The sequence below is a fragment of the Anser anser genome (assembly GCF_964211835.1).
Source record: "Anser anser genome assembly, chromosome: 5".
Classification (NCBI taxonomy): Eukaryota; Metazoa; Chordata; class Aves; order Anseriformes; family Anatidae; genus Anser; species Anser anser.
The window spans coordinates 32,936,457-32,955,633 of NC_139725.1; the positions used below are offsets into that span (position 1 = coordinate 32,936,457).

The following is a 19,177-nucleotide window of genomic DNA, read 5'->3' on the forward strand; positions in this document are numbered from 1 at the left end:
AATTAAACAGTAATGCAGCCTTGAGATTACGGGGGGCAGGAGCTTGGTCCTTTTACAGAAGTGAGCCTTGGACAGATGCTGCAGTTTACATGGTGGTAGGCTTAAGGAGGTGGTGGCTTCCAGGGGCTGGTAGAAGACTGAGGAGAATTCCATCCCATTTCTTCACATAATAAGAGATCTTGCAGATGGTTCCTCCTTCTCTGTTGTGGTGTGAGAATCTGCTTTGAAAGGAAATAGTGTGGTTTTTTTTCCCCCAACCTCCTGTAGAATGTTTTGCACAGACGGCTTGACGGTTAGCTTGTAAGTTTCTATTCTGTAGAATATATAGAATTCTACAGACCAGCATCCATATGTTTTCTTTTTTTTCTATTTCTATTGATTATCTTATGATGGTTTTGAAGATAGGAAAACACTGTCATAAAATCAGATATTGGAACACAAGGACAGAGCAAGGCAGAGTTTTAAGGCACATGTTGTTGTTAGGGTAGGAATAAGCTGTGTGTCTAGTTCAAGCTGGAATCTAAGTACTTAATCTGCATGTAAACATGGCTTCAATGGAAAAAGAAGAGGGCTGCTTTTTGAATTCTTTTTTTCATGTACAGCAGACTGCAAGCTACAAGCCTTTTTTTTGTGTAAATTATGATTTTTCACACACTATCAGGACTTCAGATGTTCAATTGAAATAATTTTAGAATTATCATTTGGCTAAATGGAATGGGTAAATCTGAAAATCTCAGGTTTAATCTTTCTGATGGACTTGATTTTGAACTTCTGTATCTGTTGATTTTTCTCCACTCAGGATTCTGTGTCTGAAGTAGAGGAACTATTGAAGAAACACCATGATTTTGAGAAGATGCTTGCAGCTCAGGAGGAGAAATTTGCTCAGCTCAGCAGGAAAACTAAGGTGAGAAGTCGAAGGCTGATGAGCTGTATATGAGACAGGATGATCTGGGTCCTTAGATGTTAGAATCACAGAAAGGCTTGGGTTAGAAGAGACGTTAAAGATCATCTAGTTCTATCCCCCTTGCTGTGGGCAGGGACACCTTCCACAAGACCAGGTTGCTCAACGTGCCTTCCAACCTGGAAGGGGCATCCACAACCTCTCTGGGCAGCCTGTTCCAGTGCCTCACCATCCAGAATTTCCTCCTAACATCAAACCTAAATCTCGCCTCTTTTAGTTTAAAACTGTGCCCCCTTGTACTATCACTGTCTGCTCATACAAGAAGTTGTTCTGCACCTTTCTTTATAACCCCCCTTTAATTACCGAAAGGCCAGAATAAAGTCTCCCCAGAGCCTTTGCTTCTTCAGGCTGAATATCCTCAACTGTCTCAGCCTTTCTGTCTAGGATAGGTGCTCCAGCCCTCTGATCATCCTCATGGCCCTCCTTAGGGCCACAGCTCCACACCTTTCTTGTGCTGGAGGCCCCAGACATGGATGCAGTACTCCAGGTGGTGACTGGAGCCATGTTTCTGACATGACAGTGACAGCATGTTTCTGTATGAAAAATAGGGTTTCTCACACAACAAAGATGGAGATTTTGATTCACTCAATTTCAGTAGAGAGCTGCAATCACCTGGCAGTGGTGGAGGAAAACTAAGGGCTGAAAATAAAAGGAGACAGAGGCAAAGACAGGCCTTTTTCCTTCTGGCATTAGAGTTCTACAATGGATTGTGTTAGGTAACAAAAATATTCAGTCAACATTCCAGATTCTATCTCAGTGGATTTTTAAATCATTTTCCTGAAATAACCAGCAAAGCACAGCTTTCATGTTTGGCATTAGGCTAAAAATGTGCTTAGCTGAGTCTGCCTTTTGCTCAGTACTTTTGCAGATTGGCTGAATGGTCCGCCTCTCTAAAATCTTCCATGAGAATACCCCTGGATACTTGTTGCTTCTACAGTAAATTTAAAGCAGCGGCACAGAAGAGAGTCACGATTTCTCTAGATGTTATTAAAGTCATAACCTCTAGACAACTTAGCAAGGACAGGGATTCTCTGGTTTTGAGATTAACTACCATAAACATTCACAGTTTAGGGAACAAAATAATGCTCAGGGCATAGCAATTAAATTCAGTTCTCATGCTAAGAATGCCAATTGACAGTCCTTAAAATTTAGTGCCGGGAGAGAGTGTATTTGAAAACTATTCTTGCTTAAAATAAAAGCTTCTTAGGTAAGTACCCATGAGTGCACTTATACAGGTAATTTCAAAAATGGAATACTTGTGTCCTACAGAGGGAGATGAATCTTCTGAAACAAACGGATACAGAAGAGAGTGAGCAGAAAGATAAAAGCAAAATTGTACGGGTTCCCTCTCTGAAGAGGAAATCATCTGACAAAAAGAATCCACCACCAAAAGTGATAGAGATAAGGAGCACAAAGCAACTGCAACCTGTGCCCTTACCAGTCCAGTCCTGGAGGGCTCCACTTGAAACTATTTTTTCCCCAGTTGAAAAGCCTCCAGGGGCATTCCAACAATTCACTGCTGGGGGAGTCCCTGATGTGCTGAGCAGCAACAAAACAGAAGTGAAACCTGAGAGGAGACTCAGTGAGATTATCACTCCACCTACACCAAAGATGGTGGTCCCACAAGCTACATCTTGGGAAAGTTACAGTTCTTTAACCTCTCCTTTATCTCCTACTCGCATAAGCCAGCAACGCAGCAGTAGTCTGTCAGAATCGTATGCCACAGGCCTTTTGTCACCTCAAGAAAAGAGTGCTAAAGGCTCCTCCTTCTCCAGCCTGCAAACAAAATTAGTGGCAACGCCACCTAAACCTGACCAAACGTCACTAGACAAATCACCAAACTTACTGCTGTCTAGGTCCTCCTGGGAGACAGAGACTGCATCTTCGGTAAGTCCTAGTGATTCTTGACTGCTAACCTGTGCTAGTTAAAGAAATACAGAAAGTTCTGCAAGGAAGTCACAAAACGCACTATATAGTGGGCATTTCAGTGGATTCACTCATGGATCCAAACATAAAGAGACATTTTATGTGCCATTGCAGTCAGTACTCTTTCCAAAAATATAGTTGACTTAAGCAGATACATACAGCTTAAAAGCATTTTTAATTTGCTCAGCTTTATAGCCTAGGACCTGACACCTGTAATGGTTTCTGGTTTTCTTCCCCAAATTAGAGGACACTTAGCAGAACACTTAAAAAGAGGCAGGAGATGCTGCATCACAAAGAGGCAAAACTGCTGGTTTACCCCTGATGTCTTGCCTCTCCATGTGGTGCTTAGTGTCCACTGAGTTTAGAAGTCAGAGAAAGGTAGAACTTAGTGGCATCCTTGCGAAAAGCTGATCACCTAGAGCAAGTCTAGAACCAGTAGCTCCTGTTTGTTTGCTCATCCAGGCAGGAAATGCACTGTTAGCTCATAGACAAGTAAAAATTTCCCTTTAAAAAAATGTGTTTGTCACATACCTGAGTGTACCAGTACAACACTATGCATTGGGATAGCTCAGCATTATTGCAGGGGTATAATGAATACTTTGGCAATTTAAGTTGTAAATTGTGTTTAATAATATACAAATAATATTCAAAGGTAAGAAAATTTACTTTTCTGTAATGGCTTTTTTTAAATCATGCTATCACAGTCAAACCCTTGAATGGCTCTTGATCACATAACATTTGGATGGCAAATAGAGCAGTTGTATTGTAAGAATGTCGTATCTGTCCCTTGTAAACAATATGAAAATACCCTTTATTCTGAATAACAACAATGCTAATTTACACCTCCAAATGGAATAGTGTTCAAGGTAAGTGAGTGATTGGATTTCAAGAGGAACCTTTAATTAATACACTGTGATAGACTAAATTCCATATGCAGAGTAAATTGTTTAAGAGGGATATGAATTCTCTTCATTTAGGTACTAAGTCAGAGATGCGACTGCAAACTAGAGAGGATTTCTAGCGAGGCCACAAACATTAAGGCTAGAGGCATTAGAGTTCAGTTTCTCAGTGTGGAATTTACCTAGAAAGAGCTTCAAAAATTGTTAACATGTTTAAGGGCTTTTTAAATGTTTAACAGCAATGTTCTTGTGTGTCTCAGGTTTCTACAAGTCTCCAGCACATGGAGGGATTCCTAGAAAAGAGAGACCAGCTTCTTCCAGGAAGACAACAGGTAGAAACAATGCCCTCACTCTGGGTTAATTCACCTTTGCTTGAGTTACAGTCCAGATCTGATCAGACTTCTTCAGGATAAACCCATGCTGAAGAGGAGAGCAGGACTGCAGGTTTAATTCAGTTACTACTCAAGAAGTGTTCACTTCAGCAGTGGACTGATCAGTGACTTCAGCAGTACCTGACAAAGTCCTTAACAGAAAGAGAGAATGAATTTTTTGCCTGTCATAGGAATCATACAGAACAGGGTCTGTCTACACGTGATGGATTTATAAACCAGAACTTTGGCTGTACAAACATGTTAATTATGTCCCCCTTCAACAAGTTCCAAGACCCTTGGCAAAGGAAGGTTTGTTGGCAAAGGAAGTCCCCACTCCCATGCTTTCAGTGGTTGAAACTTCTAACTGTACTAGAAGAGAATTAAGGCTCACCTTTGGAAGACATGCTTTGTTTAACCCAGGGTTGAGTGAGACTGAAATCTGAATTCTTATCCTGGGGTAAAAATACCAGGTCAGTAAGAAAATGGTCATAACAGGACAGGAATTCTAATATTCAACACCAGCCTATAGACATCTGAATGTTTGCTGAAGTATAATATGTAAGTGGGTTGTCTTGGATTGTTTGTCCCGTAGAATATTTCCTAGGAAGCCTTAAACTTGAAAGGCCTTTTTGAAAAATTGAAGGTGGTATGGATTACATCATCTGGAAGAGAAATTTTGTTATTCTGACCCTTTGGATGCACTGAATTTAGTCTGCTGTGATACTGAACTTCCATCTTATCTAAAAACCATGACATATCTTCCTCAGCATGTTTTCTTTCATTTCCTCTGAATCACCAAATTATTCAACTTGATTTACTGGCAAAACAAACTAAGAATATACATGAGTAATAGATCTTTAATCCCAAAAGGTCTCAAGACACTAGACCGATGTGACACTGGTACACAGGTGGGGTAGGAAATAGTTGCTTTTGCACAGTGTTCAGTAGCATTCCACAGGGGATAGTTTAGGAGATGAAGAAAAATTTGGCAACCATGTCAGAGTGAAACCACACACTTACCAAAACTAGACAGTGGCTAGAAATAGAAACAGCTTTGATAGCACTTCCTCTAAGTTATTGCTGGCCACAGCATGGTGTAGAGCATGCTTGCACCATGTTACATCATTTGTTCAGTCCTGACTCACAAAGAGCCCCTTACTGAATCACTCACATCAGAAACTACAACAGACTTCATTTTTCTAGGAGATAATCGTGACTAAGAGAGCTTCTGTGATCATAATCTGGGCACCTCCTGGCCTACTGTGAAAGTTTCACACAAAAGATTTCACTACTGCAATTCAATATATAGCTAATCATTGGGTTTTATCATTTTTATTCTTGTAGCCAGGCTCAAGGTCTTGGAAATCCTTCTATGCAAAACTTGATGGACTAAAGCTTGATTTCTATAATGATGAAGAAGAAGCATCTAAGGTAATTTATTTTTTTGAATCTTTCTAATAAAGTGTGCATTACATTTGCTCCATTTTGAGACTAGGGGTAACCGGTTCTCTTTAAAATGTCGGTTGGGTCAAATCCTACAATTGTTCAATGGATATCAACAACAAGACTGAATAATAAGCTTTCAGAAGTTTTCAAAAATTCTTTCAATGAAGTATCTCATTCAAGTATCTGCCTTCAAGATATAAAGCAATAGTCCATTGTTCCTCTGTGGTTCTTCCTATTCAGCAAGCCTGACCATGAAGTTAGAAGCAGGAAAAGATAGTAGGGTCTGTAGTCAGCATGCGAGTTGGTATAGAGTTGAATCATAGGAGAAAAGACACAGAACATATTTTGTTATGATTTCATCCTCCTTCAGAATATATCAGCGCTCCAGTCCCTCAGCATTGCTGGTGCCAAATGTGAGAGGCTGACGAATTACATCAGGAAAGAGAACACCTTCATGTTACGGTAAGTCTTATGGAGATGTGCACCAATAAAAATCTACACAGCTATCCTGTCTGGTTACATCTGCCTACAGTCACCTAACACTGTATGTTGCTAGAAGACATCAATGCTGCATCTTACAATGCTTGCCTCAGTCACAAGGACAGAAGGTAAAAGGCAGGACTAACTGGAACATCCCTTCTCCTATCCTTTTTTACAGGCTGAGCGATGGGGCAGAGTATTACATTGCAGCACCTTCTCAGATGCTGATGGAAAACTGGCTGCAGTCACTACAGAATAATATAGGTACGTTCTCATTGTCCTCAAGATTGAACCATGTTTTTAGCAAGTGATGGTGAGAGAAAGAGAATGAGAAGGTGTCCTTAATGTGGGGCATTTTGAGCCTTACGTTTTGCCTCTGTTAGACAGCAGGACACAAGTCAACTGCCACCTTGCGATGCAATGACTTGGTGGATGACTTGGAGAATGCCCAGGGTGTCTTGCAAAGCAGCCTGTCAGCTGTACTGCAGCCAGCGTCAGGTTATTCCCGGAGCGGGGTATTGCCCAACACCTCCATCCATCCTTTAAACAAAGGATGCTTTGGATCTTGATCAACAGCTTTTCCTCTGAAGCTAGCTCTTTTTCTGGACACCTCACTAGGCAATGGCATAGTGTAAAGGAAGCCAGGTCACCACAATTGGAATGGTTTTTGGAGATAACTGGTATGGACCCAGAAATAGTTATGGACCCAAAACTCTGCCTCTAACACTACTTTGAAATGTTTTTATCTCTGTTATTTGACTGTGTAGGACACAGAAACAGACCAGACTCCACAGTGATGGTAAGGCCTTTTGCTCCAAGCACAGAGACCTCCCAGACAAGACTGTGGAACCTTCCAGACAGAGACTCTGCTGAAAGCCTAATCAGCAAAAGTGCACTCCTGAGGTAGGGGCTCTGTGCTGAAAGGCTGAACAGACATCATCGCTGTTTGTACTTAGGTAGCCCATAGAGGAGAGAGTACCCCGTGTTCAAAAAGTCATGCTCCTCTGTCATTAACCCAGTAGAATAAAGTGTTCTTGAGTATGACCCTGCCTCAATTCATTTTTGTCATTTATGATGTGCTACAGCCAGTTTTCAAAACTGGGCTTCAGTAAAGTCAGCTGTATCCTGTCTGTGATTGACAACTTAAAATTGGGAAACCCAGAGGAATTTTTTTTATCACTTACTGAAGGCACCAAAGTTACTGAAATGGAGTGTCTGATCTGAAGATTACATTACATATATGCTCCGTGGAGAGAAACTTGTTCCAATAGATGAGGGAATCAGAGCAAGAACCTGAAAGAGGTGCCGTGGTTTTCTCCTCTGAATATTCTCTCCAGCAGGGTCTGAAAGAAACCCAGACTCCTACATTAAGGAACCAAATCAGTTGCCTAAAGTTACACTGTTTGAATACTTTCCTCAGAGGCCTTTTTGAGAATCCAAACACAGGCACTAAAAACACAGTAACAGCCAAATTAGGAAATTTGGCCTGTGGTATAAATCAGTTTCTGTTGCATTTGGAGTCGGTAAAAATCTTCCAGGTTATAATATGAAACCCAGGTCCCTCTGCCAGGTTGATTTTGGCTGCTGAGATAAGTGCCTAACAAGTTCTTAAGATATTCACAGAGACTGAAACTCATACAGATTGTCCCTGATTTTCTGGTGATATTTGTTGTTCATAGGAGAACGCCTTCTTTCAAAATCAAACGGGAAAAAGAGTCTGCAGAATTTTTCAGAGATTTGAAGGAAGATGGAACTGCTGCGACACAAGCCTCCACAACCACCCTGAGCCTAGAACAAAGTGGTAATAAAACAAAGCTGCCTCCAACTTTATGAGAACCTGGAAGAGAAAAATGACATTTGCCTCAGTGAATACCAAACCCTTCACCATTATATCGTAACTTCTGGAAATGTATTCATAAGTTTTAATTTAATCACTACACTTGGAACTTACTTTAATTATGTATTAAATCTGGTCAAGCCATTAAACATAATTAAACACAGCCGCATCTGGTATACTTTTGTGGATACGACAGCTCTGTCACTTACCATGTCACCTAAGTGAAACCTTCTCCAAGCTACCTAACGGAAAAGCAGAGGGAGGTTTAAGTCAGACAGCTCACACAAAGTGACTCTGCAAGAAGGCAATGCTGTGCATGAACAGCAGCCACCTGCAGGTAGCTTTGGAGATACCAATGGAAAAGATTTAAGCTGTTTTTATGGTCTGTACATCACAGAAGCTGAAGTCTTAAAGGGAATGCTTTTTTATATAATTCAGTGAAATAAATTCAATATTATATAAATTATATAATTTATATAATACAGTGTTTCGTAGTCTCCACAATCTTTCATTTTCCAGTACCAACCATAACTATTCCCTAAATATTTTTAATATTTAGGGAATTAAATTATTAGAAAATAATTCTGTAGTTACTCATCAAACTAAAATCATGCATGAACAATCAGCCTTTCCTTATGAAAGGAGAGGAAAAGGGGGGATAGCAAGGAGGAAGTCTAGAGCCCCCAACCACTGCTCTCAAAAAAGACGAAAAACAACATTAATTTTACATTTACCACTGGGAAGCTGGATTGAGTAGGAAGTGTATAAGGTAGTCTTTTGGGGAAATGTGGGTGAAGGACAAAATTGTGCTATAGTACATTATCTGTATGAAGTCTTACCTTGTTCTCATTACATTATTGGCCTTTTTTACTCTTCTTAAATTCTTGCAAGTGAACAGTATGTCAGATGTACGCAAATTACCAAATGTTTATCCCTACTGTGCATGCAGTTAAGTCCCAGCATAGCACAGCTGCAGCAGTAGTGTCATAAAGTCAGGTGACCACATCAGCAAGTCTGTTCTTTTTAGCAAGTAGTATAATGCTTTGGAAAGACGCTGCTCCTTGGACTAAAAGAAGTGTCAGTGGGACGGGACCTCTGGAGGTCTGTAGTGCAATGTCTTAGTCAATGCTGATCAATGTGAACACTAGATCAGGTCAGGGGCACATTCTGCACCTGTTTTGCACTTCTCTTTGTTCAACTACATGAGATTTCTGTTGGTCCAGCCCTCAAGTTTTCTGAAAGTCCTTCTGGATTGAAGGTCTGCCATTTGTCACATTCACCACTCCCTGGGTCTTTTAATATTGTCCACAAGTGTACTGAGGATGTGCACTTACATTGTGCCCATCACTGATGAATTTGTAGAACAATGTTAGTCAGTATTGGCCCCAGGCTACTCCATTTGTAACCATCAAATGTCTAGAAGTTGAGGTATTAATTGTTGACACTGTAGAAGGCAGCTCAGCCACTTTTCAACCCACCTAACAGTCTGTTCATCACAAGATCTCCATCATCACAAGAACTCCAAGGTTTCCAAATGAGAATGCTCAAAGAGACAGGGGAAAAGCCTTACTAAAAGTTGAGTATATTACACCTAGCTCTCCCCTTAGGAAAGCTGCTCTGAGTGTGTCCAATTGCCTTCTTCTCTTCCATGTCCTTGGAATGAAGTCCAGGAGGACTTGCTGCATCTTACCAGGGGCTGTGGTGAGGGTGATTGAGGGTGACTGGCATCATCATAAATAAATAAATAGATATGAAATACTTCAGCATTTTCCATATTATTCACCATTCATCACTAGGTTTTCCCACCCATTTGGCACACTAATGGACCTACACAGAACTGCTGTGATGTCATTGATTTCTAAGCAAAACATAGCTACAGAACTTTAGGAATTTCTGCAACATCACAAATCTGTGCTTTGTCTGAGCAACAAACCTCCCAGGACAGAAACTGGCCATCAGACAAGCGCCTCTGTCCCACACTGGATGCCATCTCCTGTCAATAATGCTCTTTGCTTCCTTGTCATATGTCAAATAAGAAATTGGAATTTAAGTAACAAAGAGCACTCTGAGCCTTCATACAGCTACTGTGACTCTCCCCTTTCACTTTCCTGTTGGACAGGCTGTTAGCCCTAGGGGAAGGTCATCATAGTGCCTGGCAGTCAAAGCAAAGATAAGGAACTGGACCAAAACAGAATGAAAACTAATGCTAGGAAATTGCTGGATTAAGTGAATCTTGTCCTACAGGGGATGAGACAGAACCATCTTGACAGACAGATGCACAAACACCCACACACACTTGTGTGAGGAGCTGCTCATAGTCCAAGCGCCCCATCCCAACAGCAAAGCTGTTTTGCTATTTCCTTTTCAGTGCTTAAAACTGAGAACCAGGGTGTAAAGGCAAGGACCCACACTTGTACACTGATCCCAGCTAAACAAGACATAGAACTTGATGGAAAGTAGAGAAATTAAAAAAAAAAAAAAGCTTCAAAAAGTTTTTAGTGTAAAATAAGAGCATAACCTGAGGATATTTTCCCGATAAAATAATCTCTTTCCTTTAAAAATGCTTTGTGGTGTTAGATACAAGATGACACGTCAAAAGCATATCTGGGGAGGTGGGGAAGGAGGGGGAATGATCTTACAACCACAATGGAAACAATTTTCAGACAAGACGTCACCATTTTCTGGAATTGTGCTGTGGCAATTCAGGTGTCCATTGCTGCAGGCCTGTAGAAGACTTCAGTCTTTAAATTGTTGGTGCTTGATATTGACAAATGAGAGGAATTAGATGCTGTCAAGTCTGTGCCTCTCTCCCAGGGATCGTCAGTCACGGCAAACTGCATCAGTCACGCCAAATCGCATTACTGGGGTCTTAGATGAGATCTGACTAAGAATGATTCCCAATCTCCATAGATGAAAGATAATTGCACTTAATGCTTTGTCTCATCTTACAAATGGTTTAATGCCCTGTTTTTTGCCTTGAGGTGCTGATGTAAAGCACCCATTGAATTGGCTGTGCACAGTTAGGACAGATTCAGTTCTGACTGGCACTGCAAAATCTCAGCAGCTGAACGTAAGCATTAGCCTCGCTTTGTGAGCCAAGAAAATCCCTTGGCAGCCACCTGCGTGTCACTCCCGGGAAGCAGACAAATGAGAGAGCAGTCATTTCCTAACGAAATGAACTTTTCAGGGTTTGCCAGAATCTTGCAGGGAAGACATTCAACCTTTTGAAAGTGATACACCTATTAGAAATGCGAAGTGCCATGGGATTAAATTATTGAGTGTAAACCTCTCTTTCTGCACCTGTCGGTATACCAGTGCACTTTATGCTATGCCAGTGTAAATGATTTTCAGCAGTTAAAAATGGAAATGATCATCATATCTGGGTGGGCTGTAATTGTGGTGGTTAGCAAGCATGACTTTAATAAGAGAGCGGCATATTTGCAAAACTATTTTGCTAAGCTATAAATAATCAACATTTTCAAAGTTAGTTTCTGCAGCTGTTTCAAAGGTCTGCATTTACCACTACAGTGGTCAAATAAAGAGGTAAGCATCTCTTTTGTTTTTTGCCAGAGGGATGGGAGGGGAGGACTTGAAAAAGGCAGATCATGATATGGGAAGCCTGTCATTATTATATGTAAGCATTTATTGCATTATTGCAAATATTAAATGAAGAATAGGCAGGGTTTGGTTTTCCTGCTATCCACACCCACGGATAAGCTGGAGCTCACTAGTAATTACAGGAGCAATCTTAAAGCATTTTATAGTGTAATGTAGCTCTCTCAATGTTTTTCCTAGCAGGACAAATGTAGTGGCCTGCTGATTTTACCGGCTGGATTGCTCAGTCCTCGTACTTCTACTCATTCTGGCTTCCCAAAGCAGAAGCCTCTTGTGCCATGTGATCCCAAATGAGGACTCCATCTGCCTCTGCACAGCTCTTGTTTCCTCCTCCCTATAAACCTGCATTTCAAGTCCTGTGTCCTTACCTGATCACTTAAGTCCTGGCACTGCGAGGTGCACTGAGGAGGCAGCTTAGGAGGCAAAGCCATTGCTTCCCGCAAGGCATAAGCTGCTGTTGCTCAATAAGCCTCTAGTAACTGCCAACCATAACTGTGGCTCCTAAACTGAGATGCGTGTGAGACATTTCAACATTGTTTATCCCAGAGAAGCTTTCCCGGCAGATGCCCCAAAGAGGGTGAGAGGAGATACACACCGTGATGTACGTCAGCAGTAGGAGGACCTCCCTCCAGATGCACTGGAAAGAAGGGAGCAGTGTGCTCATTCTGAGCACTGAAGATAAAATTACCCGTGTTGTTGTGACCATATGTCTTCCATCAGTGCTGACTGCCAGGAACGGGCTAGGAACAAACTGAAAAAATGTCATGTAGTTATCTGAGGCACGAAGATCAGTTTGGTTTGCTAATCTTAACCTGATTGTGCTCTGTCCTTTGATACCTCTCTCCTTTTTCCTCCTGCAAATAACCTTTACCATCAGGAACTGGTTGGTATCCCATGAATGTGGATTATTTCTATATTTTCTTTTGATGATGTCATTGCCATTACTAAAACTCTTGCTTCCATATTCGCCTGGCTTGTTCAAAGTTCTGCCTGGATTTGGTATTCCACAAACATATACAGGTTAGTGGGTTATGACTGCATGAAATTACAGTTTTATGCTACTTTTAGTACTCATACCAATTACTTAGTAGTGAATGCTTGAAACAAAAAGCTAAAACCCTTGCCCAAAGTATCTTGTGGCCTTGACTAGAGTATATGGGCAATAACATTAAGAGAATGGGTCGCATAGGATAGTAACTGAATTCTTCCACTGCAGGACTGTAAGAAGTTGTACGACATTTCTGTGAGGGATGACTCTTGCCTTCTCTCCTCTGGTATTGGACTTTAAATAGTTCTAAGGCTTTAGTAAAAAAAAAAAAAAAAAAAAAAACCTTTGAATATTTTGGATATGGTGCAATGTAGGTGTGCCGTGGCTTAAATATGAATTGCGCATTTCAGTCAGGTAAATGTAGGCCGATTCCAGTCCTGCGCTCTCACAAAAAGCACAGTTAATGGTAACTTTGGTTCTGGGCGTGCCACATGGGTTGGAAGTGAGGCAGTGTAGTGCCAGGGTGGAGGAAAGCCAAGAGATACAGGCTCGGTTCTTTCAAGGACTCTGAGGAAGTGAAATGAAAGAACTCACAGAGGTGCCAAGCAAGCACTGCCCCCATAACCCAAACTAAAACCCTACTGAATCTACTTCAAAGTTAATAACTATCACATTTCTCCCCAGAACACCTCTAAATGCGTAGGGAAGCTGGTTGACCACAGCAGCAGGCTCTGCTGACCACCCCGGTGCCCGAATTCCTGCCCGGGCCCAGCCAGGAGCCCGAAGGCCTCTGTGTGGAGGACTCCATTTTGTGCAGGTCAGTGCTGGGGAGGGCTAGCACCAGTACTGGAGCACAGCACCAAACCCATTAAACAAGCTGATAGTGAGAATTTAACATGATCAACTGCTTATACACTGTGTTATGCAGGTTTGGTTGTTTTGGAAGGAGGAGGTTTTGGACCTCAAATGAATATTTGCCTCCACAAAACCAGCTTGCCATTACACCAGGGCTGCTAAGGTCATTTGTCTATTATAAGGCCCTATCTGAAGGGTGCGTTAGTGGCATGCTGTACCTGGAAATTTTTACCAGCTGTGGACAGTAAATCCCTCCTTTCTCCTCAAGACGGGAGAACTTACCAACCAGTGTGGTGTTTAGAAACCTAGCTCCTCCCCAGAGCAGAGGCGCGACTGCTGGTGCTCCTCCAGGGAAATGTCCAAGCTTGGAAGAAAAGCCTCTGGCACAGCTGATGGCTTTGTGTTTTCTTTTTCTGTGCCTCAGCCTGGATATACAATAAGATGATTCAGCTGCAAGTCTCATCTTCATGTACTTTAAATTCTTATGGCTAAGAGGTATAATAAATAATACAGGAAAGTGTCAAGCCTGCAGTTGAAACCGGGCATGGATTTTTGACCAGAGACTAAACACTGCCATGGCTGGAGAACAAGTTTCAGCTCTCTGAGTCTGAAATAGCGTTTTAACCTGTCAGTATAAAGCACGGTTGATCTGAGAGGGAGAATCTCAGTGTGCCTCAAAATGGTGTGCTGATGAGACCATTCACCTGAGGGACAGATTCAAGTCCTGCTGCGCTGGGCTTAGCCCAGGCTCCTGAGGCTAATGAAGGTGTGAAACCTGTAGCACGGGGCTTGCTGGATTTTACACTCCACTTGCTAAGGTACGCTGTAATCATGAGGAATAGTGTCTTGTTGATATTTTTTTCCCTGTTTATGTCTGTTTCTGAGTAACCTAGTGCAAGCAGGGGTAAAAAATGCACCCAGGACAGTACAGTGGCTAGGTTTCTTCCATGCAAAGTGAAAGCTAAAGCTTCAATTCCTTAACTGCTCCAGCAAGAACTTCAGGCTTGGTCCTTTTTTAGCCTTTCTGAAGCATGTTTCCCGGTCTTTGCTGCAGTCTTCTTTCTCTTAACTAACTTTCCAGTGGGAGAGCTGGAGCATAGTACCAGGTTTATGAACGTATTTTTTATGTGCATGCAACATCTAGAGTTTACATTTCTGTTCTGACTGATTCAGATCAGCCATTTGCAGCCAACAAGGTGATCTAATCATCATCTTTTTTTGGCCTGTCTGGCTCTCTCAGCTGCTGTACCTCTGCTGGAGCTGTTTCCAGTCACAAAAAATACAGCAGATGAAAGTAATGGAAAAGCGATGCGTTTTCATTTAGAGTTGATAACTTTTAGGTGTTTTTACCAAAACAAAACTTTTCTTTAACTGACTTAGGCTATTGAAGCTCAACATTTAACTGATAACAGTAAAGTTCAATGAAAGGCAGACTTCTGTCCCCATTTAAATCAAAACACCAAGAGCAAAATAGTGCTGTGTCTTGGCTGCGGCTCAGTGCAGCTGTGTTCCTACCCTGGCCTGTGCCATTCCGCTTGAGGGTTTATTTGCCACAGGAGGTAGAGATTTCCACTTTTTTCCAGCCTCTCAATGCCTTTGTAAGCCAGAACATCTTCTCTCTGATTTTTCTAACCAATCTTGAAGCCATTAAATGCCCTACAAAACGCTCAGCAGAGGCGCCTAGCGTAAGTGGCGCTAAAGCAACTGAGAAGAATCCAGTCGTGTCTTTAAGTGCATAAAGACTTCTGTGGGTCTGGTGCTCTTTTGCAATATTGTATTTTTAATGAATATATTATTAAACAGTTAAAAGACATAATTTCTATAAAGAGTAGCTAACAGTTATAAGAATAAACTTTTGTTTCCTTTGTGTTTGGCAGCTGAGAGCAAGCTCTGTATTTCTGGGGGTTTACCAGCTGAATGTTCATCTGAGAGCAGTGAGCTGGGGTGCATTTTTGGATGAGCATGTTGCACGCATGAACTCATCTTGAGCGTTTAAACAAACAAAACTCCAGAACAGCACGGACCTGTTTATAAGCAAGCCACATGCCTTTTCATGGCGAGACGCAGACAGGCATTCTCCTCGTTGTGCCTGCTCTGGTTTTCATGCGCTCTGGTCAATCAGACATTTGACAGCATGTGGCACAAGGCCAGGCAAGACTGGGGATGGGGAACAAACACACAGCATTTGAGGAACAAACACACAGCATCTCAGTGGTCCGTTCCGTTACACTCCATGTGCACTGGAAAGAACAGGACAAAGGAGCAGACCCGAGCACAGGTCACTGACCAGCTGCATGTTGCTGTAAGGATGTTCTGTAGTTTTGTGGTTTTCAGGCTGTCTAAATTAGCGTGCTCTGAAACACAGCCCAGCTGTGGTTAGGGGGACAGCATGTGCCAGCTACCACATCCTGGCTGGCTGTGTGGGCGAGCATGCCAGGTCCACGTCCCACCACACTGCAGAGTCCTCAGTCTTTGCCCTCACAGACACCCTCCAGGGCCTCCTGCCACACACACTCAGGCCAGCAATGTAATCCTTCAGCTTTGTGCTACAAAAAAAAAAAAATGCCACCACTCCTCTCATGGGCAATGATACAGCCCTCACATAATTTCAGGCTCTGAAATGCAAAACAGCATTTAAAAAAAAAAAAAAAAGAGCTTGTTCAGGTAACCTTCTGGGTTACCTGAACAGTCTGTGTGGAGGATTTTTTAGGTCTCTTTCACATTTTAGTGTACATTTCTGTTTGTGTTAGCAGCACTACGCATGCACCAATCGTGCCCCAGTTATCGGCTTATGGAGCATTTAAAGAAACCCAGTTGTGTCTGCGCATCCGAGATGTGTTGCTGCTGTGTACATGCTGTCAAGGTTCCTGAGTGTGAGCGATCGCTCCCTGCCCCAGGTGCCCCAGCGCAGAGAGGGCAAGGAGTTGGGCAGCGCTGTCAGTGGTGTCACCCGCTCCTTGTCCAACCATCCCGCTCCCGCTGCCTGGCCGAGGCGAGCAGGGGCTTTGTATACCTGGCATACTGAGCCACAACGTGCTCCTGTGCAAAGGTCACAGATCCTCCTTGTAGCTACAACCCTGCTGCCATCTTATTTTTCAGCTCAAAAGAGCTCTTTATTTCTTTCCTGCAGCCAGTATCTGATTAGTTCTTTTCTTCTCATGGTCTGAATTCAGTTGTACAGTTGCACTCACAGCTGTTACGACTCCTCAGGTTTTGCATGGTACTCAACTCAACAAATAAGCGTTGTACAAGGAATAGCGCTGAAGCTTATTCACTGCCTTTATGCACAGAAGACAGCATTTAGTAGGTACTGGGTTCAGGCAACGAACGACTTTTGTAAATGCTCTCCCTCTGAGCTTGGATACTGTCTGCGTATGCTAAAAAGGCAGACCCCTGCTTCTCTTTGTTTAATTTTTCATTTCAAGTACAACTTATTCTAGATATCAAGTACATTTCCAATACAGAAGAAATGTGCACGATTTTCCTAGGAGGACTCCATCTCCGTGAATATGCTGTGCTTGGATTAAACATGCCAGAAGCAGGTCCAAATCCTCCGGTGCTATGAAATATGGTAACTTCTCCGACTTCTGTGGAGCTCTGTTTTGTATTGCTCAGCATCCTTCCCTATCATCTTTTTAATATAGTGGAGGGCTATAAAAGTTATTCCAAGCTCCTAATTCAAGGCAATGTCTCTCACCATACTCCAAAGCAAATAAAAACCAGGCATCATTTTTCCAAATATTTTCTTCCAGCAAAGACGTGTGAAAAATAATTTCTTTTTTTTTTTTTTTTTTGTGCTCTGTTTTACTGTAGCACCTATTAAAAATACCTTGCCTATGATGTTAGGGATTGAAAACTGTAAAGGGAAAAAAAAAATCTTCTGGGTGTGAAACACAATGACTATACACTCTTTTACATCCTACACTCAGTTCACACACATAAGGAACACTAGCTTATGTCTTAGTCATTAATTATTAAATTAAGTGTACTTGTGTCTATGGTAACTACCCTCCCTGAATTTCAGGTATCAAAAGCTCTTGACATTTTTATTCATAAAGGCTCTACCCGTATAAATTAATATAATCACTCATGCCTTATGCAGAATTTTTCCTCCAGCCAAAACTCTAAGAATGACTCGCCCTCTGCAGCTCATGTCCTCTCTCCTTGAAATGTAACTGCCCCCCTTGGGACAGTCTGGAGCAGCATTTCTGTGCCAGACTCTTGCAGGGGAATGGAATAAAGGAATAACTTCTAGATCAGCAAGGGGAATCAGCCAGACAGAATGTAATGGTCCACGTTGCAGTTTGGCTATTATTCACAGGTATATATGACTCTTTGGCCTGACTTCAGAGCTGAACCCACCAATTCAGTGCAAATTCTAGTACTCAGCCTATCTGAAAATCTGGACATTACTGAATGCAAATGGCCAGGACTTAGTTTGTAGTGAACCATTCAAAAGACACTGATAATGGGCTCAGGATTGAGGGAACAGGCACATATAAAGAACTATCACTATCACCACCACCATTTTATATAACATTGGGAAGTTCCTGGAAGGTCTCTGCTAACCAGGACCCTCCTATCTTATCAAGTAAAACTGGAGTGGGAGGCTCTTATGGTCTGAAAACTTGGTGAAGGAAGGTTAAAAAACCCTTTTGAAAGCTTGGAACTTGAACAAGGCAAGATGAGAAATGTACAGGTTTCCTCAATTTCCTGCAAATAATGAACACTGTGATGTGCTGTAATGTGACTGTGACATATTATAATGTGATTGTTGTGTGTTGTAATCTGACCATCGTAGCCTTCAGTGGGGAAAAGTACAAAAACTCAGCCTATGCATATTCAGCTCCAGAGTGGCTGGGGAGATTCCCAGTCCTGCCACTTCTTTTCCGTTCCACGGCGCTCTGGATTGCCTGGAGGAGCAGGTCTCTGTTGTTGAGGATGTTGTATTTACTTAGGTTCACGAGTTTGTCAAAATTTTCAGGGGAGTAGATTAGCCTAATGAGGTAATAGGGTGAGCAGTTGTTCTCCAGATTTACTTTGCCTTCGTCCATCTCTGAGAGACTGCGCTTTACCCCTGCAGAGGAAGAGAAAAGCCACCACCGTGAGCTGAATCTGGAAGAGAACGCGCCTGGTGTTGGAGGGGACTGATGTAGTTAGCAGAACCAGCTGTTAAAAACAGCCTCCAGGAGACTACACCCCACCACGCCTTGCAAGAGCCATTCCTGGTCAGCTGTCAGTGTGGAGGTGCAGAGGGATCCGAGCTCCCCACGTCAGCCTCTCATCTTTCAGCACCTCTTCTCAGCCTCAGCGCAGCCAAATCCCTTGCTGCTGCCAACATTCATCATCCCGGTTGTGGCAATCTTTTTGCTTAAAAGCAAGACACCCGAATTGCCTCCACCAACAACTCAGCAGCCTCATATTTATGCTTTTACAAATGTTTACCATTATACTTTCTTTCTTTTTTACCTAACTCCTTGAAGTCTGAATCAAATATGCCCCAACCACAAATGTGCTGTGAGATGACAGTCAGTGGGGCTACAAAGGGACTACCGAGGCATCCCCTACAATGTCTACTAGAACCACATGAAAGTGGCACGTGACCTTTCCTTGACACACAGCAGGCTTTAGTCTAACCCAGTGGTTTCTTGGCAGCGGGATGTCAGGGTGCTGGGCCCAGGCTGTCAGTAGAAGTGGTTGTGCTAAAAATGTCCAAGCTTTACTTCAGGGAACCTCCTGATATTCAGAGAGCCATATTATCTGTGCTGTCCACATCCACGTACAGCTGCATCTGCCTCA

The 19,177-nt window shown here is 42.4% G+C and overlaps 2 protein-coding genes across 21 annotated transcripts in view; one reads left to right on the plus strand and one right to left on the minus strand.

The window, feature by feature from the left end:
• The window catches only part of SPTBN5 (spectrin beta, non-erythrocytic 5), a 98,847-nt gene extending 90,764 nt beyond the window's left edge, over positions 1-8,083 (plus strand). For both annotated transcript variants that reach the window (XM_083836480.1, XM_083836481.1), the window contains 8 exons: positions 800-904; positions 2,231-2,848; positions 4,047-4,118; positions 5,502-5,588; positions 5,974-6,065; positions 6,262-6,347; positions 6,851-6,986; positions 7,763-8,083. In XM_083836480.1, coding sequence (XP_083692606.1) covers positions 800-904; positions 2,231-2,848; positions 4,047-4,118; positions 5,502-5,588; positions 5,974-6,065; positions 6,262-6,347; positions 6,851-6,986; positions 7,763-7,916 — 1,350 coding nt within the window. In that variant the 3' untranslated portion in view covers positions 7,917-8,083. The remainder of the gene's footprint in view (positions 1-799; positions 905-2,230; positions 2,849-4,046; positions 4,119-5,501; positions 5,589-5,973; positions 6,066-6,261; positions 6,348-6,850; positions 6,987-7,762) is intronic.
• Positions 8,084-15,138: 7,055 nt separating this feature from the next.
• Positions 15,139-19,177, minus strand: part of PLA2G4B (phospholipase A2 group IVB) — a 52,051-nt gene continuing 48,012 nt past the window's right edge. For all 19 annotated transcript variants that reach the window (XR_014584794.1, XM_083837264.1, XM_083837265.1 and 16 more), the window contains one exon: positions 15,139-18,455. Coding sequence is in view for 18 of the 19 variants with exons in the window: in XM_083837264.1 (XP_083693390.1) it covers positions 18,211-18,455 (245 nt within the window). In the remaining variant the exon portion in view is untranslated. The remainder of the gene's footprint in view (positions 18,456-19,177) is intronic.